Source organism: Theobroma cacao, chromosome 9 (genome assembly GCF_000208745.1).
Source record: "Theobroma cacao cultivar B97-61/B2 chromosome 9, Criollo_cocoa_genome_V2, whole genome shotgun sequence".
Classification (NCBI taxonomy): domain Eukaryota; kingdom Viridiplantae; phylum Streptophyta; class Magnoliopsida; order Malvales; family Malvaceae; genus Theobroma; species Theobroma cacao.
In genome coordinates this window covers 19178242-19206153 of record NC_030858.1, presented here as the reverse complement: position 1 = coordinate 19206153, position 27912 = coordinate 19178242, and the positions used below count along the sequence as shown (strand labels likewise).

Below are 27912 nucleotides of genomic sequence, written 5' to 3'. Positions count from 1 at the left end.
TATCCTTAGTATACCCCCTTAAGCCAAGAAATTTTTCTAACTTTCTTATCAACCATAAACAAGTGAGCTTAGCCTTTAAATAAAATTTCCAAGTCTACACCCCTCATTCCTAAGCATGTACATTGTTTTAGAAAATATATTTCATTTTTGATGAAAAAGTGGACAAGATGAATTATAAAAAAAAAATAGTAAATATATAATTTAATAATTTGATGTGAAGTATTCATTCTATCGTCATTGAAAAAAACATGTTTGAAGGTGATGAATTGAGAATAAAAAAATATGGTTGATGAATGAAGAGCGAAATGAAAGACAAAGGTGTACTTAGTGGAGAAAGAAAATAATAAGGTTATATAGGTCCTAGAACAATTGTGTGTTTAGGGTGATTTGAGCTACATAATATCTTGTATCCTACCTTGACCCTAGCCTTACATTACAAGCTGAATAAAGTCCTAAGTATCCAAGTTGAGTGTGAGCCTACATTAGTGGAGAGACAGGTGAATAGAAAACTTATGAAATTCTAAGCTAGTTTAAGATTTGATGAGCATAAACTTATCTAAAGTGCATGATGTTCATTATAAAAGATTACACACATACATAGAATTTCATCTAAAAAATGAGCTTACATTTGAAGGAAATGTAAACTTAAATGATATTTATGCTTTACTTGGGTTGGAAAAACTAGACAATTTATGAGGAAATTAAGGGTGATCGATGAAGCGATGTGATCTCTCAGTTGATGTTTTCAACCATGCTATTTCATTTTCTTTATTTTAGTTTTGCTAAAGGACAAGCAAAAAGCTAAGTGTGGGAGTATGATAACTCTATTATATGGAGTTATTTAGCTACATTTTGGGATAAAAAAATAGCTAAGTCTTCATGTTTTGAGTCAATTTTAGTTAGTTTTTAGGTTTTTAGTTAATTAGTTCAAAACATGTTGATGTACTTTAATTTTATTAATTTTAACTCAAATTCATGTTGAAAGTCTCTATTTAAGTCCATGCTAATTTGGTCTTTGATATTTGTAGGTTCATATGTGCTTAAAGTTGGTCTTTGATTTGGTGAACAAGGCAATAGAGACCAAGTGTAGACTTCTATTGAACATGTCAGGATATTTCACTCATAATTTGATCTAAAGAGATTCAATCAACATGATTCTTAAACCATTGCAAAGTTAAGAGGTAGACCAAAAATTTTCATGTTTATCATTTTAACTCGATCAGGCTTGAAGTAGGAGAAAATCGCTTTGCAATATGAGCAACTGCAGCAGATTGCAGCAAGGTAGCATAAGAGCAAGTAAGGCCACGGCCTTGAAGAGCTCAAGGGAGCAACAATGCTTTCATAAAAAAATCTGAAATATACTATTTGTGGAAACTCTTAAGGATGATTGATATGCCCCTAACATTGAAGATGTTTGTTAGAATATTTGTTTGCACTGATAGTGCAATATTTGTATATGTGTCTAATATATATATTTATATATATATTTGATTTATCTGCATCTTTCACTGAATATTAGATGACTCACCCATTTGTTGTACCATATGCAGATAAATAGGCCACAAGGTTGTGTGACAAGGGTTGTCCATTGACGGATCATTTTTAGCATCCCGTAAGTCCTTATCTGACACGTCCACTCCGCTGAGTCTATAATGAGCTTCCGCCTTGGGGTTTAGTTTAATTTGTTATGTATGTAGGCACGATGTGCTAGTTGAACTTGTGCAAGGGTTGTAAAGTAAGAACCTAGTTTGATGGCCAATGTATGGCTTTATGATTGACATATTAAATATTGATTACAATATATGTGCCAAGTGGCAAAGTTTATGTATTTGAACTTAAATATCATATGAATATGTGGATTTATAAACCCTTGGCTATGTGTTGTGTGATTCAAAATTTTAAGGCTTGCTCGGGTCTCATAGGCTTCGCTTGTCTGACTCCTACGTAGATCATGGAACTCCGAGTTGGGTCGTGACAACTAAGACCTCAAACAAGTTTATAAATCACCCGTAGATAAATAAACAACTTGTAAACATCATATAGGCAATAACTATGTCATAATCCATCAATTCAATCACAAATTCAATAATATCTCAATCTAAATCACCATATTAGAAATTCAATCAATCAAAATGGAGCTGTAACCATGGACATCCAAACCACCTAGTGTCATTGCACTAAACCGAATAGTTCGTTGCTTTTAGTCGACAACTATTCACAAAAAGGGGTAGTACTTCGTTAGCTACCAATATCTAGTAAGTTTTGGGAATTTCTCAACCGGCTCAAGCTACCACTTATTGTGCACAATGGCTAGTGCCTTCTGCCATTAGCTACAAGTCCTTATATCGATAGGCTCCAAGAACTATAATATAACAATTCAATGTATAGTGTATAATCAATCAAGGGATGAAATCAATCATCAATATCCACAAAGGTTAAGACAACATAAAACCATAGTCAATCAATTATTAGGTACGACATGATCAGATTAAAATGCAGCAAATAAAAAATAAAATAAAATGTCGCACCTACCTCGATCACCTTGGTGTTTTAATACAAATAAAAACTTTAAGGAAGAGGAAAGTGATTAGAATACCTTTGTCAAAATCACGATGGCTTCCTCCTCCTTCGATTCCTAGCTCAGTGATATATTATTATATGTGGAAACTCCTAGGGATGATTGATATGCCCCTAACATTTAAGATGTTTGTTAGAACATTTATTTGCACTGATAGTCCAATATTTGTATGGAAAAGATGCTCACCAATAATACATCAAGTCATTTAACCATGCTTTCAACTTTATACACTAAGATAGTTTTCAAAAGTTTATGTTAAATACCATTTAAGTGAGTGTCCTCATTTTTACTTCTTTCCTTTTTCCTCTCCATTTACTTAAGATAGTTAATGTAAATAAGCTAAGAAACCACCCATTTGGATTCAATAAAAGTGTCAAAAAAATCAAAATAAAAAAAAATCTAAATCTAAATTTTGGTTTCAAGAACAAGATAAATAAAGTTCAACTAAAATTAAATTTGTAGCTGCCATTTACCATAGCAAAGGTACTCCAAATATTATGAAAACAAATCATTTTTGGTCATCTAAATATCAAAGGAATCATTAATGTCATTTTTTATTTCTAAAAGATTGTTCTATAAAAATCACATATTTTGACCCCTTCTAGTGACCCCTTCTAGACTTAGAAAATTTTTGCTTCAAAAGTGACAGATAACAAAAAATGTCAATGAATTCTTTTGAAAGTTAAAATGAAGTTTCATATTTAAAATATGTAATCTATATGCTCACTTAAAGATTTCCTAACTTACCCTCTTACTCAATGTTGGATTACACAGTAAGGAAAAATGTCACTCACAAAAAGTACTAGGAACCCAAGATAATGGGGGTTAAATCACTATTCGCTTGAATGGCGGACACCACTCAAAGTTATGAAATGTTTATGCTGTAATAGTAAAATTCTATGGAATAATGATGATGAGTATATATTATGTTGAATGAGAATTATTGTTGTAATACATGCTAGAATGTGTATGTTATGTTGAATGAACATTGATGTGATACACACTTGGTTGTGATGGTTTTAGCCTTGGTTAAACTAAACTTTGGCCTAAGGAATAATCCCATGGTATAAAGGGACATAGGATATGGTTATGTGTAAAATTTCACCTACAAAATTAAGTTTCATGACTAATCTATTGATACTTGAGGGAGATGTATTGATAAATTTTGGATAGAGTGCTATAGGAAGCATTCTATGTACAATCTATTGATAGATTCCTTGCAAAATTGGATTTTCAAGTGTTTTTCAAAGGCAAATGTTTTTCAACAGTTTATGCTAGTTTGATTTCAATTAAATGTTATTGGAAATGTATTTAAATGCCATGTTTCATGAGTATTATGGAAATTTTGAGAAATTTTATGAATAACATGTGATTTCAAGTTTATGATTACAAAAAACTCTCCCCCTTGGCTTGTTCCCTTTTTCATATCCACTCATAGAGTCTTTGTAACTTACACGTTATTTTCCCTATTTTTGTTTTGCAGATCAGTGATTAGTTTACACCCTTATCGCCAAGATGAGCTCTTGGTCTTCTTTCTTTAGTAGGTGTCTAATAGCCACTTGATGCCTAAAGGGTTGAGTCATGTTCCACTGACGTGTCGGTCTTTTCTTTATGTTTATGGATATTTAAACATGTTTATGATGATGTAGCCAATGGTTGGCATTTACTTTATGAATGTTATATTTATATGTGCAAAATTGGCTCAAGAGCCTATAGTTCACCTATGGGTGTAGATGGATGATCATATGATATGTATGAGTTTTGATATAGAGAAGTTCCATAGCTGTGTATTGTCGCCTATGGACGTATGCATGCGAATAGTATATTGGTTGCCTTATGTATTATAATGATGGTTAACGAACCATAATGAGTGTGAATGAATATAAGCAGACTTGCTTGGGCCTAACGAGTTATACCTGTCTTGGTTCTTGCACCTATCACGATTCTTCCACAAAATGGGATGTAATAGGTTAATATTACTCATTTTGATTAGTTTGACTATTTTGGTTGGAAAAATTTCAAATCTAAGACCAAACTGATTAAATCATTTTAATCGAACTTAATTAACTAAAATAATCAAATTAAGAAAACCGAACTCACTTTGATTCTATTTGATTTGAATTTGCACACCTCTACTTTTGGGGTTGTTTCAGGCCAAATTCGTCCCCCTGATAATTAAGGAGTAAATTGAAACCATGCAAACAATGGGCTGATTGGTTTATTAGAGGGGCTTTCAAAATTCTTAAGAATAATCTTTGGTTGTTTTTTAAATTTTGAATGGACAAGAAAAGCCTCTTTTGTATTTTCTTTTTCCTTTTTTTGTTTGGCATTGTTTGAACTTGGGTGTTGAGCCCGTCAATTCCAGCGAAAGATTATGACTAAATTGTAATAATAAAAGACAATAAGATTAAAGAAAAAAGGAAGGTTAGTGTATCACATATCTCATGATTTTGGGGTATTGAGACAGTGTCATAAAAATTGAAGAGGTTTAAGAGATAAAGATGGGCAAATTTTGGCACTTTCTAAGATAATTAGGGGCAAAAAGTGCAGGGGAATCTCACATAAATGAGAAGGAAAAAAAAAGGAAAAGAAATTGAATATAACCCAAAGAAAAGAAAAGAGAGAAAGTAGTAAAAAGAAGACAAAAATGATATAAATTTTTGTACAAAATCCAAAATTCATCTAATAATTAGCAACCAAAGTTATATTTATGCATTCTGACAAGTAACGTCAAAAGCAGATAATTGAAATTTATGTTGAAAGAAGTTTTTGATATTCTTCTTTTTTTTCTTTCCATTTTCATTGTGTTAATCGTTCAATTTTTACATTATATACTCTATTAAACTTTTGTAAAGTAAAAGTCAAACTTGCCCCTATAAATTTTTTATACACTTAATATGAATTAAAGATTGTATGTTTGCGGTTAAATTATGTCAAGAATTTCAACGAAACTAAACAGGTAGCATCATTAACTGTTAACAAATAGCTTCAAGATAATAAATGACAAATCAATGAATATTTATTTCTTATAAGTAGTTAGGCAATTCAAGTATTTCACTTGAACATCTTTCTTGTGTATTTTTTTTAAAAGAATTATGGTTTTATTTAGTTGTTACTTGCTTTTCACATTTGGGAGCAAAAATCAAAAGATTTGTATGGGTACCAGAGTAAATAAAACTTTTGTTATGTAAAAGATTGTATATGTAATTTTTTTAAAAATAATATATATAATTTTATGTTTATATAGAATAATTATTAATTTAATATTTTATTTCAATTGCTTACTCATTTTTTTAATTATAATTGATTTTGGCTTTCTACCATTTGCATTTTTTATTAAGTGACCTTTTAAAAGAGTAAAAGTAAAAAAACAAAAAGTAACTAGCAAAAATAACTATTAGACTAGCCTATATAATTTGTTTAATTCATTATATGTCAAAAAGCCCTTGAACTATTAAGAAAAATTCAAATAAATTATTATTCTTTTATTACGTTTATTCAAATTCTTATATTTTTTATTTTGAGCTAAATATGCCTTTATAACTAATGGTTGGCATCATTTATTATTTTATGTCATGTAGTGTTGACATGGCAAGTTGATATATTATAGTAGATAGTGACATGGCATATTAATGTAACATGATGATATGATCACATGATATTTTTTACTTTTTATATCAGTGCCATGTAAGTATAAAATGAGAAAGCACATTTTAACTAATAATTGTTAGTCAAAGGCTAATTATAGTGATTTATTTGATTCAAAATAAAAATATAAAGATTTAATTGAATGTGATAAAATAATAAAAATTTATTTAAATTTTTTTAAATATTTATATCTTTGTTTTATATGAGGAAATTGTGAGAAATGGACCTCCTGATAAGGTGATTTTAGAAATAACCACTCATATAAAGTTATCTATTTCTAGCCAAAAAGAAGCATAAGTAGACCAAAATGCCCTTAAAAACATCGTTCCAAATTAAGCTCCCGATATCTCCCTCTTGCTAGAGAGAAAATAGAAATAAATACTCAACTATTTGAGCTCGCTCATCTTTCTCTCTCAACTCTTTGAACTGTCTCAACTTTGCCAACTCTCTGTTGAGCACCATCTTCATCAACTCTCTCAACTCTCTGAACTTATGAGCTTGTCAACTTTCTGTTGAGCACCATCGTCATCGGGTTGTGGTCTATCTCTCGGCATCTGGCCATATTGTCGTCAATTAACAGACTTTAAAGCAAAGATGACATCAAGGTATGTTATTGGGTTTATTGCTGCAACACTTAAATTTTTGAAACATTTGGTGTAAATTAGAATATGGATTAAAAACATTGCCCAGAGTAATTATAGTGATTAGCGTGTCAGCGTTGGCATGTTACAACATTTGACTTGATACGCATGACGTGTTACAACATTTTACCTTATATGCATGGCATGTTATAACATTTTACATTATATGCATGGCGTGTTCCAACATGACTGACAAATTCTAAAACACGGCATGTCATGTAATGTGTTAAATGATTAACAAATTATTGTTGTTTCCAAATTTCAATGGGGTTCCAATTATGTGACTTGTAATAAGACACGGTGGTCAGTGGGTGGATGGCATTTACAAGGGTGGTGAGTCACGAATGCGGGGGGTTAGGAGTGATTTGTTGTTTGTGGGATTGATGAAGTTGGTTGAAAATGTTGTTGGGGTAAACTCAGAAATTGACGAGATTAAGTTACATGCATTGATCAGTACACCTGGAGAGCTATCACGGCCAATTATCAAGGACGATGAGGATGTTGTATTAATTATGCTAGAACAGAGGAATGTTCTGGCTGTGTATGTCAGCATTAAGGGACGCTAAACAAATGTTATGTCACATGAAAAAGCTGAACAACATAGTAATCAGCTCAATCAAAATGAGATTTACAATGCTTCACATATACCACATGATTGAGTTTGTAACCCACAACAATGGCAATTGACGTATGCACAAGAGTTTGTGCAGCCCGATAGGCACATGACATTCACAAAACAGTTGGTTGCACAATTCCGATCAGGATGTGCATCGAACCAATTAGTTATTTCTGTCCAACAAATGCAACGATCAAGGTGAAACTATGCAGGGTGTAATGGAATTTTTAAATGAGAATGCGACACTTAAGGACAACACTGCGACGCTCGAGGATAATACTGCATCTGATGAGGGAAATGAGGATTTGTTCCCTATCGATGAAGACAGATTTGATGACAATTCAAATGATGGGCCTGATAAATGGCATGATGAGAGTTCAGACGATGATTGGCTTTATGACAGTGACATTCCAATTTGCAATAATGTTGAAGGCGAAACGGAACCTGTTAAAGGTGTTGATATAAGAGATGTTCAGTGTGATGACCCTATATACAATAACCCCATCGCTGATGAGAATGGGACTCATTTTCCTGGTACATTGCTCCATGATAGTTATTAGGAAAGGGAAATGCAGAGATATCTCGTACGTGGGTAATTTCAGGGGCAGAAAGTTTCTCCTTCCAAACAATTATAACTGAAGAGTTGACATGTGTCAATGATCGTTTATACAAAGGAAGAATATTTTCCTCGAAGGTCGAGTTGAAACGAGCTTTGAACATGTTGGCTCTAAAAGAGCAGTTTGGGATAAAAGTAAAAAGGTCATGTAATGCTCATTATAAGGTTGGTTGCAAGGACAAGGCATGCAAGTTCAGTGTGCGTGCAACGAAGTTACCTGAACGAGGAGAATATTGGTAAGTTTGGACGTTCCACAAAGTACACACATGTACTGTCGATGGTTTGCAAGGGCGATTTGCAACTGCGAGTGCGAAGATAATTGGTGAACTTATGTCACACAAGCTTCAAGCTAATGGAGTAGCATTGAGACTTAAGGACATAATTGGTGAGATAAGGGTTCAATGGGGATTGGAATGCTTGTATGGTAAGGCCTGGCAAGCGAAGGAGTATGCGAAGAGGCTTGTTTTCGATCCTCCGGAGGAGTCATTTCAACTACTACCCTCATATTTTTATATGTTGGAACAAGAAAATCTCGACACAGTCACTACAGTGGCTACTGATGAGGTAGAAAGATTCAAATATTGTTTCTGGGCATATGAAGCTTGTATTCGGGGGTTTAAGGATGTAATGCGTCCTACGGTTGTAGTTGATACAACACATTTGAAATACAGGTTCAAGGGTGTTCTGTTTGTCGCTATATGCAAAGATGCGAACCAGTGCATATATCTAGTTGCGTTTGGCATCAGCCATGTTGAGGACGAAGACTCGTGGACGTGGTTTCTTAGCAAGCTGCATGATGCGGTTGGTTGTCCTGAAAACACTATGTTTATTTTTTATCAGCATCTCGGCATTAAGAAAGTAATCCAAAATGCATACCCAGAAGCGCACCATGGTTTATGCGGGTACCACTTGAAGAAAAACTTAAAAAACAAGTTCAAGCGCAACGACGTTTCTATGATTTTCACCCTTGCTCGAGATTGCTATAAGGTTTCTGATTTCAACAAACATATGAACCATCTCAAGCAGATTCACGCAAGAGCCCACACTGATCTTATGAGAATAAGCCCTGAGAGATGGGCACGTGCCTGTTCACCAGCAAAGTGATACCAAATGATGACATCTAACATTGTGGAATGTGTTAACTCATGTTTAAAGCATGCAAGACAAATGCCAATCACTATTTTGATCGAGTTCATCAGAGACATGTTCCAGCGTTGGTTCCATGACCGGTACGAGGAGGCCGTCAAGATGACCACGCTCTTTAGCCCTTGGGTTGCTAGGCAGTTGAGCAAATGGTTCAATGATGCACATCGCTTTGTGGTTAAACCTATCAATCGAGTGGAGTTCGAAGTTAAAGATAGGAAGATGGACGGACTTGTAAACCTATCCAAAAAGACGTGTTCATGTTGTGAGTTCCAAACAGATTTACTGCCATGTAGCCATACCATTGCAGCAATAAGGTCAAAATATCTTTATTTCTTATTTGAACCCTAATTGACAAAGTATTTACATTGTGCTTGAACATTGAGTTTATTGTATTTTTCAGTAAATGCAAACGTGAAGCCACTAAATTATGCGCTGACTACTACAAAACAACCGTTTTGGTGGAGGGTTATGCAGAGTCCATTCGCTCGGTAGGGCATCCTAGTGAGTGGGACATCCCCCCTCATGTGAAACAAATTGTCGTCGTGCCACCACCTTGGTGAGGCCAAGCGGGAAGACCTAAGAAGAGAAGGATACCATCGGCCAGTGAAGGCAGTCGAGCATGGAGATGTTCACAATGCAAGAGGTATAGGCATAATAGATAGAATTGCCCATCTCCATTTACAGTTTCATCCACAAATCCAACACCATCTCCAAGTCAATCGACGCCTCCACGAGTGCGCCTACCAAAAGCATGTTCCAATTACAAACAAACCGGTCACACACGCAACAACTGTCCAATACAAAGGACAATGTTTGAAAACGTAGGGTGTCTTGTGGATGAAGATAGCTTGTCGGCCTAACTAAATGTGTAACCCATGTGCAATACCTTTGTCACAATTTGCTCTTGCTGTATCTTACATTCATTCATATTTGGATTTTGTGTTTGTTAGTTTCCTCTTGTATATGAGTCTTTATTTTTTTTATTAATTTTATAGATATATTATTTGATTATTCATTTCATTTTGTCCATACTTTTGAACACTGAATAGACTTGTGAAGTCCCTATACTGTTACCCTATCACAACCCAGAACTCTTATCGAGCCCGTGACAACTGCCGCGGCGTCTCGATAGACATTCATTACCCGAAAATGTCAATCGAAACCTCGCAAGGCTTAATATCAGTTTTTCTCGCTTCCCCCATGTGTATTAGTTACTAAACTCATGTTTTGAGAAATTATAAACTATTTCCAATTCAAAACAATAGAAAAATAAATTTTTCCTCATAGGGGCATTTTGGTCATTTTTCCTCTAAGGTCTTTAAATTCGCTAAAAATGTAGTAAGCGAGTACAAAACACATAATTCATAATCAAAAATAAGTTTAAACATCTAAAACCTTCATTTAAAATGAAATTACGATTATTTGAATATAACAAAAATATTCAATAAAATATTTTATTTTCTTATAAAACAATATTTATAAAGTTACCGATAAATAATTTTTGTAGCGTAAAAGTTAAATAAATTTATACATACTGTAATACAGTAAGCCAGAGTATTTAACTTAATTTACAATAACCAGTGGGCTCTCGAATAACCAAAAACAAGAAAAGGTTGTGAACCTACAGTTTGAAGGATGCAAATCCAATGATAGCCCTCGATGAAATCAGCTATCTACAGCTTATTTTGAGCCTGAAATGGGTGGAAAGGAGGGTGATGAGATTATATAATCTCAGTGAGTAAACAAACACCATTCAAAATATCTAAAGTCGAGTAAATGGAGACGATTAAAATATTCCATCTCAATATGTAATTCATAACATAAATATTCATTTCATTTAAATAATCAACATGGCTTATGAGTATCATAAAAGCTTGGCTCCTGCCAAAATCATTCTCGGGAATACCTTGGCCGAGGCATTTGACCGAGTCCGCCAAGGCTGTTAAAAAGTTCGTAGACACGTAAACATGTTTTTATTTTAAAAACACAACCGTTCCTTGGCGTTAGCGGAGTTCATCATCACGAGGTGGTTTGGCGTGACATAAACTCTAACCATACCTCAGGAAATACCCTACGCGCCTCTCCGATCGAGGTACATATATAACCGAATTTTGTGCCCCTCAAAAAGGCTGGTCCACAAAACCCGCCCACTGCAACAAGCTAAACCCACCATACAATAAAATTTTGAGAACATGACATGACTAATATTATACTACCCAACCTGTAAATGTAAAACAGAACAATTCATACAGTTCACAAATCACAATTCCAGCCAGTCATGCCAACACATTATCATAAGCCATCAATTAAAATCATAAATTACAACACATCAAGTGGTCTCCAGTTATTCTATTTTCAAAGCCATCATTCAATTTTTAAGACAATTTATAAAATCTTTTCATTTAAACACATTTTGTTTATAAAACCTAAAAATTAACCATTTAAACTCATTTTTCATAAATTTCACAAAATCGAATAAAAAGACCACTTTGGATAATTAAAATCATGATAAGGTTACTCACTAATTTGGGAGTCAAATTTCTAGAGTACTCTAACTATCGATCCTCGGGTACAATTTCTTTGCCCTTAGCGGAGGATTCACCACCTATACATCATACGTGACACGAATTTCAATAATTTGTGTCAATTTATCATAAACTATTTCAAGCTCTATAAATCTATATGAATGCACCAAAATGTGATGCAAAATATCCGAATAGCCGTTTAAATACGGTATTCAACCTAATTCGCACTATTCTGGGTGTAATTGGCTAAAACCTCCAATTTAATTTCAAATCGATTTCTTTCACTTTCTACACTCCAATTATACTTAAAATACCTCAATGACTGTGAATATGATTCAATTTATTAGTCCGAACCATAAATCGCACATGTCTATACATTAAGTAAAAATTCAGATTTTCATACCAAAATTTCTCATTAAATTTCTAGCCTCACCAATCATTAAATACGATCAAAATATCATGAACTATCATCAATTTCAGCCTCAATATCCTCCCTAGAAAATTTGACCTTTTGTGGGTTTGTGAAGAACAAAGTGATTCCTTGCTAGATTTTCATACTTTCCATTACCAAACAACCAAAAACACTTAATTAACTTGAAATCTAGCAAAATCGATGCTCAAAACCTCTCCTCTCAAATTCAGCCAGAATGGGTTCATCATGCAAACTTGAGTTCTAAGCATAGAAAATGAAAAAAAAAAAGCATGGGTAGTGTAAATCATAAGATAAAATCACAAAATTTTACCTTTATTAGCTTAATCCCTTGAAATCCCACACTTTTTCTTCAATTTTCCCACCTAGGGTTTGTGTTCTTTCTTTTCTTTCTTTGTTCTTCCTTTGGCCGGCCATATGAAGAGAAATGGGCTGATTTATGTGCTGATTTTTAAGCCAAATATTTAATGGATATAAACTTGACACATGTCACCATTCCATTGGTCCATGTGTCATACNAATAAATGGATGAGATTTTGACACATGTCACCATTCCATTGGTCCATGTGTCACACTTATCCATTAAGCAATCTCTCTCCACCACTTAAATTTTCTCAATTATCCATGATAATATTAGGTAAAATCCATGTGCTGGACAAGTGTTAGGTGGTGTAAAATTATAATTTTACCCTTGGGGTGGCAAAATGACTATTTTACCCTTATGCTTGAAAAAATGTCGAAATTAAAATTTTTCACTTCTTAAACTCAAATTATGTTCTAAATAGTCAATCTTAGTCAAAAATTTCATCTAACTCTCACATCTTAACCTCAGGTGACGAAATGACCATTTTGCCCCCAGATCTTGAAAATTCCAATTTGACTCCATATCGGTCCTCGAACTTCGAATCACCATTTTAAGTTATTCTGAAAATTTAAAATTCTCAATTTCATCTTAAGATCTCTATTTAGACTAGTTCAAGGCTCAATTCAACTTAATAGTACCATTTGGTACAATATCGAATTTTGACGATTTGTTTTTTGGGCTTTCCAAGTATGCAAGCATATTGTCAATCACATGAAGGACATGGCAAGTACTTTATAAGGTCGGGCTTGACATACCCCCTTTCTCACATTTTATTACCACTTGTATTAAACAATTAATGATTTAATTTAATTCCTTTCTATTTCATTTGATTTAACCTTTTATGTTCTTACAATCAAATCTCTTAAGAGATATAAAATTAATTCATCTAACTTTAGTAGCTTTCTAAATCCTAATATTCAATTTTTTTTTGTACTTTTTTAATTACAACGTTTATTTTATCTTATTAATACCTCCATATAAAACTTTAAGCCAATCACTTAAAAAAATAATAATAATATTGTACCAAGGAGTTTACTTCAAAGGATGCAAGTATAGAAAGAGAAAATTTTTGACTAATTAAAAACATATCATATGAAATTTAAGATTAAAATACATTATTTGACCAAACAAATTTAAAAAATTTATGTATGATCCAATCAAATTTCATCTATGAATCATCATAATTATTTTTTATTAAATTAAAACATTTTAAAAATAAAATTAAAATATAAGGATGAAAATGAACAAAAAAATATATTATGCTAAGCTAATAAAAGAAATGCCATGTGGCAGTTTTGATCATCTGGTGTGGGGGTTGAGATTAAGTAGTAATTAATAGATGTCAATGACATATTATGGTGACACGTTGAGTGGAAGCAAATACTTGGCATGACATGCTAAGTCATGCAGATTTTTGTAGTGACACGCTGACTTCTTGCAGCATTGTGGGGTGAAACAGCAGGCCCCAATTGTGGTGACACGCTAACTTTTTGTAGTATTGTGGGGTGACACGGCACGCCTCAATTATGGTGACACATTGAGTGGAAGCAGATCTTGGCGTGACACGCTGAGTGCATACAGATTTCTGTGGTGACACACTAACTTCTTACAGTATTGTGGGGTGACACGGCACGCCTTAATTATGGTGACACGCTGAGTGGAAGTAGATACTTGGCGTGACATGCTGAGTGCATGCAGATTTTAGTGGTGACACGCTGACTTCTTGCAGTGTTGTGGGGTGACAGGACACACCTTAATTGTGGTGGCACGCTGAGTGGAAGTAGATACTTGGCATGACATGCTGAGTGCATGCAGATTTCTATGGCGACATGCTGACTTCTTGCAATATTGTGTGGTGACACGACACACCCCAATTGTAGTGACATGCTGAGTGGAAGCAGATACTTGGCGTGACACGCTGACTTATTCCAGTATTTAAGGTTGGAACGCCATGGCCTAATGGGATGACATGCCACGTGGTTGTAGTATTAATTTAAAGGCACTATGTTTGAATTGAGAAAGAAAAAGTAATGTATAAAATGTACGAATATTAAAATTAATTAAATTAATTGTATATATAAAAAAATGTATAAACAAGGGCCGATATGTTCAAGGTTCGCTTTCACAACTATTGAAAAAAATTTCTAGAGTGTATTGGCTACGCATATTTGCAATCATATTCTACTTAACTCTGATTGATTTCGATTGCGAAATACCGTCAATGTACCTTATCATGAATATACCGCAGCTGACAGTATCATTCTGTCGATGCACTTTAGCTTTTGGCAAATGAATTTACAATGGCATCAACGTTAAATCCCGTGTCTTCCGACGCGTTTTATTGAAATAACCGACTTGGTAGCAGATGATTGGCATAATTATCGTAAGGGTTATCATCTGAGCCGGACGCACTCTGTTATCCTTAGCATCCGAAGTTCTTGCGGAGTCCACCACCTTGATCGTCCACCTCACCAAGTCGATCTTCGCTACCACCCAATGCCCACCTACATTGCAAGGGGTGAGGATGAAATTGACATCTTCCCATTTTTTATTATATGTCCACTTCTCACCCTCCACGTACCCCTGCAACTCATTTGGAATTTCCATAGTGAACCGGGCATCTTCAATTAGAAATGTGGTGTGTAGCATATGGATGGTGTCCTGTGAAGCATGTATACATTAGCTTACACTTAATGCAATCAAAAACTTAGTATTTTCATAACTGAAAATTTTTCAAATAAACTTACGAAGAATATCGTGTCAACCACACATGCACGGGTAGCGTACAACTTCGACTTTGGCCTTGTCATTTGCTTACAAAGTACGTTGAGGCATGCGTCTATTTGTTCACTATTCATTTTTTCTTTGAGATCCTCTAATGTTGTGAAAAAGTTAGCCCCTTGATCCCCTTAGATCTTGATGTTATGCCTGCATATGTAACAGAATGAGTTTGAAAAGCCTTGGTGGATTAATGTTTCATTAAAAAACAATATTTGCAATGTTATTTATGAGCTTACCTCACACACTTGTCTTTCTTTAAAGCTTTGTACGCTTCAACCATTGTGCTCTTTACACCCCAACGGCTTAATGAGGGGTCAACATTCGAGCTTGCCCTATATTTGCTCACCATTTTCAGCTGTGCCCGCTTAGTTGGGTCTGAAATTTGTGTTGCACAATGATGGACAGTAGATGACTTTGGTGATGACAACCGTGACCTACTAGCTTTAGGAGTGTTCTGAGGAAGATGCTCTCCTTCAACCACGACTGAGTGAAGGTCTCCCTCCCCTCCCGCAAATGCATTGATAACCAAATCGGCCTCAAGAACAAGGTCTCCTTCAACATCATCTGATTGAAGGGTCACATCCCCTACCATAGCATCATCCGAATCGACCTCAGGAACAAGGTCTCCATTAGTACCAACAACGTCATCGTGAATGTGAACACCAAGTTCATCATGCTGCCCATCATCAGCATCATCATGGTCCTCACCAGCATCATGAGATGAAGGACTGCCCTACAGAACGACACAAATGGGAAAATTCGTTAGCTCATAAAATACCACAAACCATAAACCGAGAACAAAAATTAGAACTACACCTATTAAACGTAAACAACCAATATATGAGCGAAGATAGAATAACGTACTTGTGATTTCAGGCCGTTTAGAATCCGAACAACGACACGGTCCTCAAACGTCTGCATCGACAGAGTCAATTATTGAATTGAAGCCTTCAGCTTCGACATGTCTTTTTTATACCGATGCATGATCCATCGCAACTAACGTTTTATGACTACTCTGTCATTGACTCTTGTCGAATGGGTCAACTGCAATAACATATATTACTATGTTATTCAATAATCATAAATGAAATTGTTGAACATTACCCGTTAGAACTTTAGTATCCTTACAAGCGGCTCGTCACCACTGTGCAATTAAGCAAGACCGATCTGTGGTTAAGGAGTTGTCGTCGCCTCCCTCAACTGTAATAACAGAAATTACAGTGTTATTCGATAAACATATGTGAAAATGTTGAACACAAACCGTTAGAACCGATCTTGCCAATAGGTCATTAGCATTGTGCGTCTGAGGAAGACCTCTTAATGATTAAGGAGCTATCGTCACATGGTCCAATTGCAAACACAGATATGTTATTTGATAATCACATATGAAATTGTTGAACACAAACCATTAGAACCGTCCTTACCAGCTCATCGTTAGCACTGTGAGTTTGAGGAGGACCTCTTAGTGGTTGTGAAGCTATTGTGTATGGTCCAACTGCAAACACAGATATGTTATTCGATAATCACATATGGAATTGTTGAACACAAACCGTTAGAACCGTCCTTACGTGCTCTTCACTGCCATTGCCATGGTCATCACCTTCCTCCATCAACTCGAGGCCCAACAGCTCATTGACTCCAGCAACGGCGGTGCACCTCCGCTTCATGGCACCAGTGGCTCTTTTCTGCTTCAAGTTTCTCCTCTCTTCCCTTGCACCTAAGCCCCAGTCTACCCTGTCAAGCCTGACCTTATAAAATACTTACCATGTCATTCATGTGATTGACAATATGCTTGCATACTAGGAAAGCCCAAAAAAATTGTCAAAAGTCGACAGTGTACCTAGTGGTGCAACTAAGTTGAATTAAACCTTGAACTAGACCAAATAGAGATTTTAAGATGAAATTGAGAATTTTAAAACCTCAGAATGACTTAAAATGGTGATTCGGAGTTCGAGGACCGATTTGGAGTCAAATTGAAATTTTCATGATCTAGGGGCAAAATGGTCATTTTGCCACCTGAGGTTAAAAATTGGAATGTTGGAAGAAGTTTTTGATCAAGATTGACTATTTAGAACATAATTTGAGTTTGAAAAGTGAAAAATTTTAATTCTGACATTTTTTCGAGCATAGGGGTAAAATAGTCATTTTGCCACCCCAAGGGCAAAATTGTAATTTTACACCACCCAACACTTGTCCAGCACATGGATTTTACCCAATATTATCATGGATAATTGAGAAAATTTAAGTGGTGGAGAGAGATTGCTTAATGGGTAAGTATGACACATGGACCAATGGAATGGTGACATGTGTCAAGTTTATATACATTTATTATTTAGCTTTAAAATCAGCACAAAATCAGACTATTTCTCATTCTTATGGCCGGCCAAAGAAAGAACAAGAACCCTAGGTGGAAAAATTCAAAGGAAAAGTGTGAAAATTCAAGGAAACAAGTGAAAAAGGTAAGATTTTTTCAATAAAGCTTGAGATCTAACTTTCCCATGCATTCTTTTTGATTTTCCATGGTTGAATCATATGAAATCATGATGGGTCTCTTGCTGGCCGGACATGGGGGGAGGAGTTTTGATGCTTGATTTGGTTAGATTTCAATGTATTTTAGTGTTTTTAGTTAGTTAGTGATGTGTAGCATGAAAAACCAACAAGAAAAATTCATTTTCTCCCATTACCCATCATTGGCCGAATTCTCCATGTGGAATATTGATGATGATTTTGATTGTTATTTCAAGTGATTTGGTTAGAAAATAATGAATTTCGGTGAGAAAATCAAGTAGGAAAAATTATAATATTGATGCACCCATCATGGCCGAAATTCCCAAGGGAAAATGTGAAGGTGATGTTGCTAAATTTTATGCTATTGAATTTGTGATTGATGGTTTGGAGAATTGGAAGAAAAATGGAGTTAATTGGAGTTGAATTGGCCAATTAATTAAATGACAGATCGAATTAGGCGAACACCGTGTTTAGACGATAATCCGAACAATTTGCATTCCATTTCATGCATCCATATAGTTTTATAACGATTTAGCACCAATGTAGTAAATTGCTTGATTTTGCATCATGTCTAGGTGGTGAATCCTCCGCTAAGGGCAAAGAAATTGTACCTGATGATCGGTAGTCAAAGTACTCTAGAAATTCGACTCCCGAAATAGTGAGTAACCTTATCATCATTTTAATTATCTAAAGTGATCTTTTTATTCGATTTTGTGAATTTTATGGAAAATGAGTAAAATGGTTAATTTTTAGGTTTTATAAACAAAATGTGTTTAAATAAAATGATTTTATAAATTGTCTTGAAATTGAATGATGGCTTTGCAAATAGAGTAATTGGAGACCATTTGATGTATTGTGAATTTATGCTTCTAATTTATTAGCTTATGACAATATTGGCATGAATGGCTGAATTGATATTTGCGTTGAAATGTATAAACTGTCGTTTGCCTTGATAGGCTGGATAATGATAAAATTGCCATGTCATGCTGTTGAATTTTTATTATATGGTGGGTTTAGCTTGCTGTAGTGGGCGGGTTCTGTGGACCAGCCTATTAGAGGGGCACGAAATCCGATTATATATGTACCTCGATCGGAGAGGCGCGTAGGGTATCTCCTGAGGTATGGTTAGAGTTCACGTCATGCCAAACCAGCTCGTGATGATGAACTCCGCTAACGCCAAGGAACGGCTGTGTTTTTCAAATTAAAAATATGTTTATGTGTATACGAAACTTTTTAACAGCCTTGGCAGACTCTGTTAAATGCCTCGGTCAAGGTATTTTCGAGAATGATTTTGACAGGAGCTAAGCTTTTAAGATACTCATAAGCCATGTTGATTATTTAAATGAAATGAATATTTATGTTATGAAATACATATTGAGATGGAATATTTTAATCGTCTCCATTTACTCGACTTTAGATATTTTGAATAATGTTTGTTTACTCACTTGGGATTATATAATCTCACCACCCTCTTTTCCACCCATTTCATGCTCAGAATAGGCTATAGATAACTGATTTCATCGAGGCTACTATCGGATTTGCATCCTCCAAACTGTAGGTTCACAGTCCTCCTTACTTTTGGTTAGTCGAGGGCCCACTGGTTATTGTAAATTAAATTAAATACTCTAGCTTACTGTATTACAGTATGTATGAATTTATTTTACTTTTATGCTGCAAAGATTATTTACGTATAACTCTAAAAATATTGTTTTATAAAAGATAGAATATTTTATTGAATATTTATTTTATTATATCCAAATAATCATAATTTCATTTTAAATGAAGGTTTTAGATGTTTAAACTTATTTTTGATTATGAATTATATGTTTTGTACTTGCATACTACATTTTTACCTAGTTTCGAAATTTTTAAGGAAAAATGACCAAAATGCCCATGTGAGACAGAAATCATTTTTTTATTGTTTTAAGTTGGAAATAACTTAAAATCTTTTAGAACATGATATTTAGCAACAATTACTCACAGGGGGAATGAGAAACTGATATTAAAGCCTTACAGGATTTCGGTTGGCATTCCGAGTGATGAGTGTCTATCGAGACATCGCGGAGGTTGTCACGGGCTCGAAAGGAGTACCGGGTCGTGACATGCCCAATCCTCTATGTGCCTTATTGGCACGTGTTGATGGCCCTCAGATAACGGGACATCGATGTCCACAAAATACTCCTAACTAGCCTCATGAGGGGTGGGCTCCAAGGTCTCAACTTCCCACAACTGCAAAATAGGGATTGTGATTAAATTTTAGAGAAAATTATTATACAAATTCACAGCATAAATTAGTAGCTATTCACTCACCTGTTGAGATGACTCCAACATTTCAATTGCCTTGTAGAAGTCTTTTGGCTTCTGGTTGCATTACCATTTGCACATGCGTGGGTAGACGTTATCCTTTGGAGCAAAAAGGGCAACTATCTTTCGCAAGGCCAGAATTGCCTCCATTGCTTAGAACTGTAAGTCAAATGTAACTATTATCAAACCATAAATGATAAACGAGTGTAACCATAAATTATTATGTCAAAAGGAAAATGAAAAATGTTACGTGACAGCACGTAGATCCGTAAATGTTGTACCGTAAACGATTCTTCTGCATGTTCGAGGCAAGCTCTTCAAACCCCTTCAAAAGGTAGTCCAAGGTTAGCCTCCAAACATAGTGACCCCATGGGAAGACATTCCAAGCGTTGATGTCCTCCACCAATGACAAAAGCTAAGGCGTCACCCGTCTACGGTAGTCTTGACCAAATAAAATGTTATTCGCGATCAAGATGAGTGCCATCTTGGTCGCATCTCTCGGTCACTGAAAGTTTACCTTCCCAGAACGTATCAAGCAATGCTTGCAACTTAACGCTCTGTTGCCCATTCTAGTATCGCGCATGAATTTCGTCTGCAACAACCTCGTAGTATCGTGTGAACACATCGGGCATTCGACCAAATTTTAGTTCGATGATAAGGCAAAACTCTTGCTTTTGTTATGCTCGCCTTGCTTTTGCCAATGGCAAACCATAGCTCATGCTTCATTGAATCTGTCACAGTGATTCGACGAATCATGATGTTATGCAGGAGACCAAAAGAGAAGTAGCTCTGTGGATATACGTCCAGCAACATTCCGAAGCACGTACGCTTCACTGCATTGTACTCCCCTTTCTCTTGAAGAGTCTTGTTGATGTAATACAGTTGCGACCACTTACAGTGGGTGTTAAATAGCGACATTGAACACCCACTTCTCCCTCGGCACAATAAGCAAATTGTCAAGATCCTCATACTGTCTGAACTACATCTGCAAAACATGGCACAGATGCACGAGTAAGTTAACCCATAGTGTTGTAACACGCCATGCATATAACGTAAAATGTTGTAACACGCCCATGAATATAACGTAAAATGTTGTAACAGCCATGCGTATCAAGTCAAATGTTGTAACATGCCAACGTTGACATGCCAATCATTATAATTACTGTAAGGATGAACTGGCCTAAAATACCCATGGCGTGTGACACGCCAATTAGTGTAATTACTGACTCATTACACGAACTGCCCTAAATTAACCAATGTGGTGACACGCTAAAAACCCCAAAAAGCAGTTAATCCACTACACGCCATATCTGTTGTAGTTCAAAACTTTGGTATGACCATAAAACCGGAAAAAAAAACAGTTTAAACATAACAATTGAAAAAGATTGAAAAAATACGAACATATCACACAAACCTAGTAAAAAATTAACAAACAGAAGAAAGTTCTAAAAGTTTTATTTTCAGACTAATTGACCTCTTCACTAATAACCAACATTGTTGCTGTGGTGTCATTAAACTTGCAAAGAACAAAGTCGAACACTCGGGTACCTTTGCGAATAAGGAATGAATCAAATCAAACTTTCTAAGTTCCTTCACACAGTCGTTTGCGATTTCTGAAAAATATTTAATTAAAATGAAATGGCCTCACAATTTCCTCTATAAATATTCATTTATTCATTAAATTCATTCAGTGGAAGTCCAATCGGTTTCCTTGTTATTTGCCCTTTTTTTTTCCTTTTTCAAACCATGTCGTGTCACATGCTCAAGCCATGCCATGTCACACACTCTAAACCCTGCCGTGTCACAGATCTCCATGGAGTTTGACAAACTCTGAACCCTGCCATGTCATAGATTTTCTCCACGGCGTATCACAAACTCTAAACGCTAGCGTGTTACAGATTCCCTCCATGGCGTGTCACAAACTCTAAACACTACCATGTCACAGATTTCCTCCATGGCATGTCACAAACTCTGAACGCTTTCATGTCACAGATTCTCTCCATGGCGTATCACAAACTCTGATCACTAGCGTGTTACAGATTCCCTCCATGGCGTGTCACAAACTCTGAACACTACCATGTCACAGATTTCCTCCATGGCATGTCACAAACTCTGAACGCTTTCATGTCACAGATTCTCTCCATGGCGTATCACAAACTCTGATCACTAGCGTGTCACAGATTCCCTCCATGGCGTGTCACAAACTCTAAATGTTGGCATGTCACATATTCCCTCCATGGCATGTCACAAACTCTGAACCCTGCCATGTCACAGATTCCCTCCATGCCGTGTCACAAACTCTGAACCTTGTCGTGTCATAGATTCCCTCCATGGTGTGTCACAAACTCTAAACCCTGTCGTGTCACACATTCCCACCATGTCGTTCACACATTCCCAACATGTCGTTTCACAAACTCTAAACCCTGCCCTACCATAGTTGTGTCACATATGGCCTGTTATAGCACGACTATTTCGTGCTTTGGATTCACATCTTTCCCCTTTCGATTCACCACCGTATCAAGGATTTCTAATTTCACATCATTCTCCAAGCTTTCAATTCATCATGATCGGTTTCTCGTTCGGTTTAATATCACTCTTCTCCTATTATTTGAATGCCATATTCGAAATCTCTGAAAAATCATCTCATGCAACATTATTTTGTTTTGCACAAGCTTCGTGAAAAAAAAGAAGATGTTTTGCACAAAATTAGATGTTCGTAAATTTTTTGCATATTTATTTTTTTATTTTTCGTCTGTTTGAGAGTGCGCGTCAACGAAGATGACTCATTAAGGGCATTTTTGTCTCAAAATCTATTCTCGTAGCTAAAAACAATTAAAATTATCTGAAAGCTTATTTTTAAAAATATGTTATTTTAAAAAGCTAAAAAAAAAATTCTCGTTTTATATTACCATATTGGTTGGGTTAATATTTTACATGAATAGAGCATTGCAGGTAAATAATGATTGACTATTTGTCTTGATGTGATGAAATTATTATGAATATACATTATTTACAAAATGAAAAGATTAAGAAAAAAACAATGAAAACAGTAAAAGGATCCGTCCCAAACATTTTATTTTAATAATTTTGTCGTGAAGAAATGCCCACGACGAGAATAGGAAAAAGAAAAGAAAGAATAGGAGGAGGAGGAGGAGGCAAGAGCCAAACGCGGTTTCACTTTGAAAAAAAGATTCGAATTGGAAAAGGTCTCAAAGATCGTGCAGCCAGTTTAGAATGGGACCCACTTGTCTCTCTCTCTGGCACTGGCAGGCAGCTAATGCCACAATCTGTTACTGCTAGTATTTGTTTATTGTTTACACTAGGAATTCCTATTCATCTTTTTGAAACCCATCTCGTTTGTCATCACCCACTCCTTTCCTGTTAGGCAACCCATTGACATTACTACATCATTATGATATTGTACAAAGTAACTACCCCTGCCCTTTATCCCTCAACCTTAACCACACTGATTCTGTTTAAAACCATGATAAAAGAAATTTTTTTACCCTCCTCCATAATTTAGGATATCTTAGCACAGCAGCCTTTTCATTTATTTACAATTATATATTTTCAATTTGTTTTAACATTTTTAATAATAAATATAATATAATATAATATATAAATGGCCAAGTTGGACATAGGCGCGAGTCTGGCTTTTCCCAACGTCTTGCAAGCCTAACTCGGCATGATTGATTGGTACATGGACCCTTTTATCTTTATAATTAGACGTAACTATATTTTATCTCAATCCAAACATGTCTTAACCCGATACCAAGTCATCATTTTCAATACTCTTTTTCACCAAATCTTCGATTTTCAAATAAAAAATGTTGACTCCCAACGAGTGAGGATAAGACAAAACTCGTAAAATAAAAATCTTTTACCATCTCAAACTATGTCACATTAACAATAGATTTAGTATCTCTACACATGAAATTCCTGTCATGTGGTTGATATGTTATCCTTAAATATAAGAATTATTTTATTTATTATCAATCAACTTTGCCATAGATATATGTTGTGGTACTTTTCAAAAAAAAAAGATATATGTCGTGATATTTTAACACTATGCTTCTTATATGTATTTTTTATCTTTACTTTTTGGAAGAAGAAAAAAAAAAACCAAAACTTTTAAATAGAAATTTTAATCAAGAATTCGAAAACAGCTTAGTTATGGTGCATCGAATTTAGCAGTGAACGTTCATGAATCCTCCCTTGTTCTCGTTAGCAACAAATTATTAGTATATTTTAAATGGAGGCTGGAGCTATTATATCATAGTTGTGCCCCGCATCACTGCGGTTGACTCCTTGCTTGCTACGCGCATTCTTGCTTTGCTTGGATTCCCATTGCCAGCCCATCTCTTTTTGTACACGAGAAAACAGAAGAAATTGCACTCTAATCATATGCTTTTCGGTAAAATATACGAAGCCTGCTCTGTTGTTCCACAAACATTACAAGTTGGACAGTTCCAGCCACACTATGGTACTATAATTGTAGGCAAGAGTAAAAAGTAATGATGGGTTCAGTTAAACCAAGTAAATATGGTCTGTTAAAGGGGATTGGGGAGGGTTGGATGGATGGTATTTTAAACATAAAGAGAAAGTGAAAATGGGTGAATCCATGTTGAATTCTCCGTGTCGTGGTAGCTGGGGAAAGTGACAAAGACAGTGGCTCACACGTCCTTGAAGAAGGAAGGTCATGCTGAACGAATCATCCAACATTAATTCAACCATCAATCTTTACATCTTTTGCAAGGAGACGTGCCAGCATGTCATCATTTTGTTCCTTTAAAAGATTTTAGTTTATTGGGGTTACTTGTATTTGGTATGAAAAACAAAGCAAATTTTCCATCCTAAGATCAACAGTTAACGAAGCTAAGGTAAACTGACCAACTCAATCCAAGAAATAAACGAGATACAGTAACCAAAAGGGAAACCACTCCCCCACCCCAGAGGAAAAATATAAAACAAACCATGTGGAGACGGGCATATCTCATATGACACAAACACTCTTCTTCATGTGACTTTTCTCTCTGGCCCTCTCTGCCATTCTAGTGCAAACCACTCGCAAATGTCTCCTCCTCGTCCTGCCCTCCTCTTCATTCTTTTCTTGCTTGTTTCTACTTCTTTTCTCTCCCAGATCTGCTCTGCAGCAGGTGAGGATGACGAGTTGGATGTTGTAGTGGATCCAAATCTGCGGTTTGAGAACCCAAGGCTACGTGAAGCCTACATTGCTTTGCAAGCTTGGAAGTCGGCCATATTTTCAGACCCGTTCAACTTCACAGCCAACTGGGATGGCCCTGATGTCTGCTCTTACATGGGAATCTACTGTGCTCCCTCTCCTTCCAATCCCAAAATCAGAGTTGTCGCCGGCATAGACCTCAATCACGCCGACATTGCTGGCTATCTCCCTCCAGAGCTTGGCCGCCTCACCGATCTTGCACTCTTTCACCTTAACTCCAACCGCTTCTGTGGTGTTGTTCCCGCCAGCTTTCGCCGCATGAAGCTGCTTCATGAGCTTGACTTGAGCAACAATCGTTTTGTAGGCAAGTTCCCCAATGTGGTTCTGTCTCTGCCTTCTCTCAAGTACTTGGATCTTCGGTTCAATGAGTTTGAAGGGTCCGTTCCCTCCAAGCTCTTCGACAAGCAACTCGATGCACTTTTCTTAAACGATAACAGGTTCCGATTTGGTATTCCTGAGAATCTTGGAAACTCTCCCGTTTCGGTGCTAGTCTTTGCCAACAACGATCTCGGAGGTTGCATTCCTGGAAGCATTGGGATGATGGGCAAAACGCTGAATGAAATCATCCTCATGAACGACAATCTTACTGGATGTTTGCCTCCACAGATCGGGATGCTCACGGAACTAACCGTCTTTGATGTGAGCTTCAATCATCTCCAGGGATCTTTGCCGTCCACCATTGGCAACATGAAGAGCTTAGAGCAGCTGAATGTTGCCCACAACAGCTTCACGGGTGTGATTCCAGCCAATGCGTGCCAGCTACCCAACTTGCAAAACTTTACTTACTCTTTCAATTATTTCACCGGGGAACCACCAAGTTGCTCTGCAATATCTGGTGGCGGAAAGGTGACAAATGGTACCATGAACTGCATTCCTGGCAAGAAGGGTCAGAGATCCTCCAGGGAATGCTCCTCGGATGCCGCTCGGCCCGTTAACTGCAGCAAATTCAAATGTGGTGGTGGTGGAAGTTCTGGCGGAGGAGGAGGAGGCGGCGGTGGTGGCAGTTCCCCATCGCCAATTAGAAGGCCTCCTGTTCCTAGGGCTCCCGCACCGCGTCCATCTAGTTCGCCAAGGCCGTTTATGAAATCCCCACCACCACCTTCTTCAAAGTCTTCGCCTTCCACCAGATCACATCCTCCACCACCACCATCATCGCACTCTTCACCAATGCCACCTTTGCATTCCCCACCATCTCCACCACCACCGAATTACTCCCACTTTACATCTCCACCACCCCCTAGTCAAAGAGTATCACCCAAGACGCATCTTCCGCCGCCGCCTCCACCAGTTCACTATGAGCCCAAACAATCACCCCCGCCTCCACTCGTTGAGTATGGGCCCAAACAATCACCCCCACCACCTCCATCAGGCCACTACTACAATACACCACCACCACCACGAAACAATTACTACAACTCACCACCACCAAGCCATTACTACAATACACCACCCTCACCACCTCCACCCTCACCGGTTCATTATGTTCCCACGCCTAATCAATCAACGCCACCACCGCCGCCACCTCAGGTTGAGTATTCCCCACCGCACTACGAACATAGAACGCCACCTCCACCTGCACCTCCACCTCCTTATCCCTCAAAGGGGCAGCCAGTAATTCCACCTCCACCACCAATGGAGAAATACACACCTTCCCCTCCGCCATCTCACGAGCATCAGGGGACTCAGTCCCCCCCTCCACCAGTAGAGTATCATCATCATCCACCACCCAATGAGCCATGTCATCCTCTCCCTCCTCCTCCACCACCCCCACCAGAATGCACAACTCCAGTATCACCACCACCACCACCGCCAAGCCACCACTCAACCCCATCACCATATGCACCAGCACCTGGTCATCACCATCCAACACCATCCCCACCACCTGAACATCAATGGCATTACCCACCATCCCCACAGCATCAAAACCCTCCTCCCCCATCAACACACTATTCATATTCATCCCCACCCCCACCATCACATCCACCTCCGTCTCCTCCTCCGCCACCCTCATTTGAAAGCACACCACTTCCACCAATTAGAGGAGTATCGTACGCATCTCCTCCTCCCCCCGTTATTCCCTACTACTAACGGAATGCTGTTGCGCGCCATTGAGTTGTAATTCAAATTCTTTTGGTGCAACCATGAGTGGGTCGCATGTTAATTGTGTGTTTTTTTGGTTCAGCTTGAGCACTATTTTTTTTCTTTCTGAATATATATATATATATATATATATATATATATATATATATATATATATGATAATTTATATTTTATTTCTTTCTTTTGTATTCTTGTGCTAGTATGTATATTTGTTATACGGGCAATGCGGTGAGAAATTTGTGTATAATTTATGTATGGATCCAAAGTCAGGATTGACGATACATACAGCTTACTTTCTCCATCCGCCTTGTTTTTCAGTATTCTTGTAAAAGTCAAGAATATTGAGCAAATAAACTTGTCTTTGTCCTATTTGAGTTTGATTAGGCAAAATTGTTTAGAATCAAGAAAGTTGT

The 27912-nt window shown here is 36.6% G+C and overlaps 1 protein-coding gene and 1 long non-coding RNA gene across 2 annotated transcripts; one reads left to right on the top strand and one right to left on the bottom strand.

The window, feature by feature from the left end:
* On the bottom strand, positions 11367–12551 carry LOC108663422. The gene is made up of 3 exons (XR_001929404.1): positions 12514–12551; positions 11768–11850; positions 11367–11405 (listed from the first exon to the last, which is right to left on the bottom strand). It is a non-coding gene; the product is annotated as an uncharacterized LOC108663422 (long non-coding RNA).
* LOC18589523 (leucine-rich repeat extensin-like protein 2) lies at positions 25015–27580 on the top strand. Its single transcript, XM_018127518.1, has one exon. The coding sequence runs from the start codon at positions 25229–25231 to the stop codon at positions 27485–27487; it is 2259 nt and encodes a 752-aa protein (XP_017983007.1). The 5' UTR covers positions 25015–25228; the 3' UTR covers positions 27488–27580.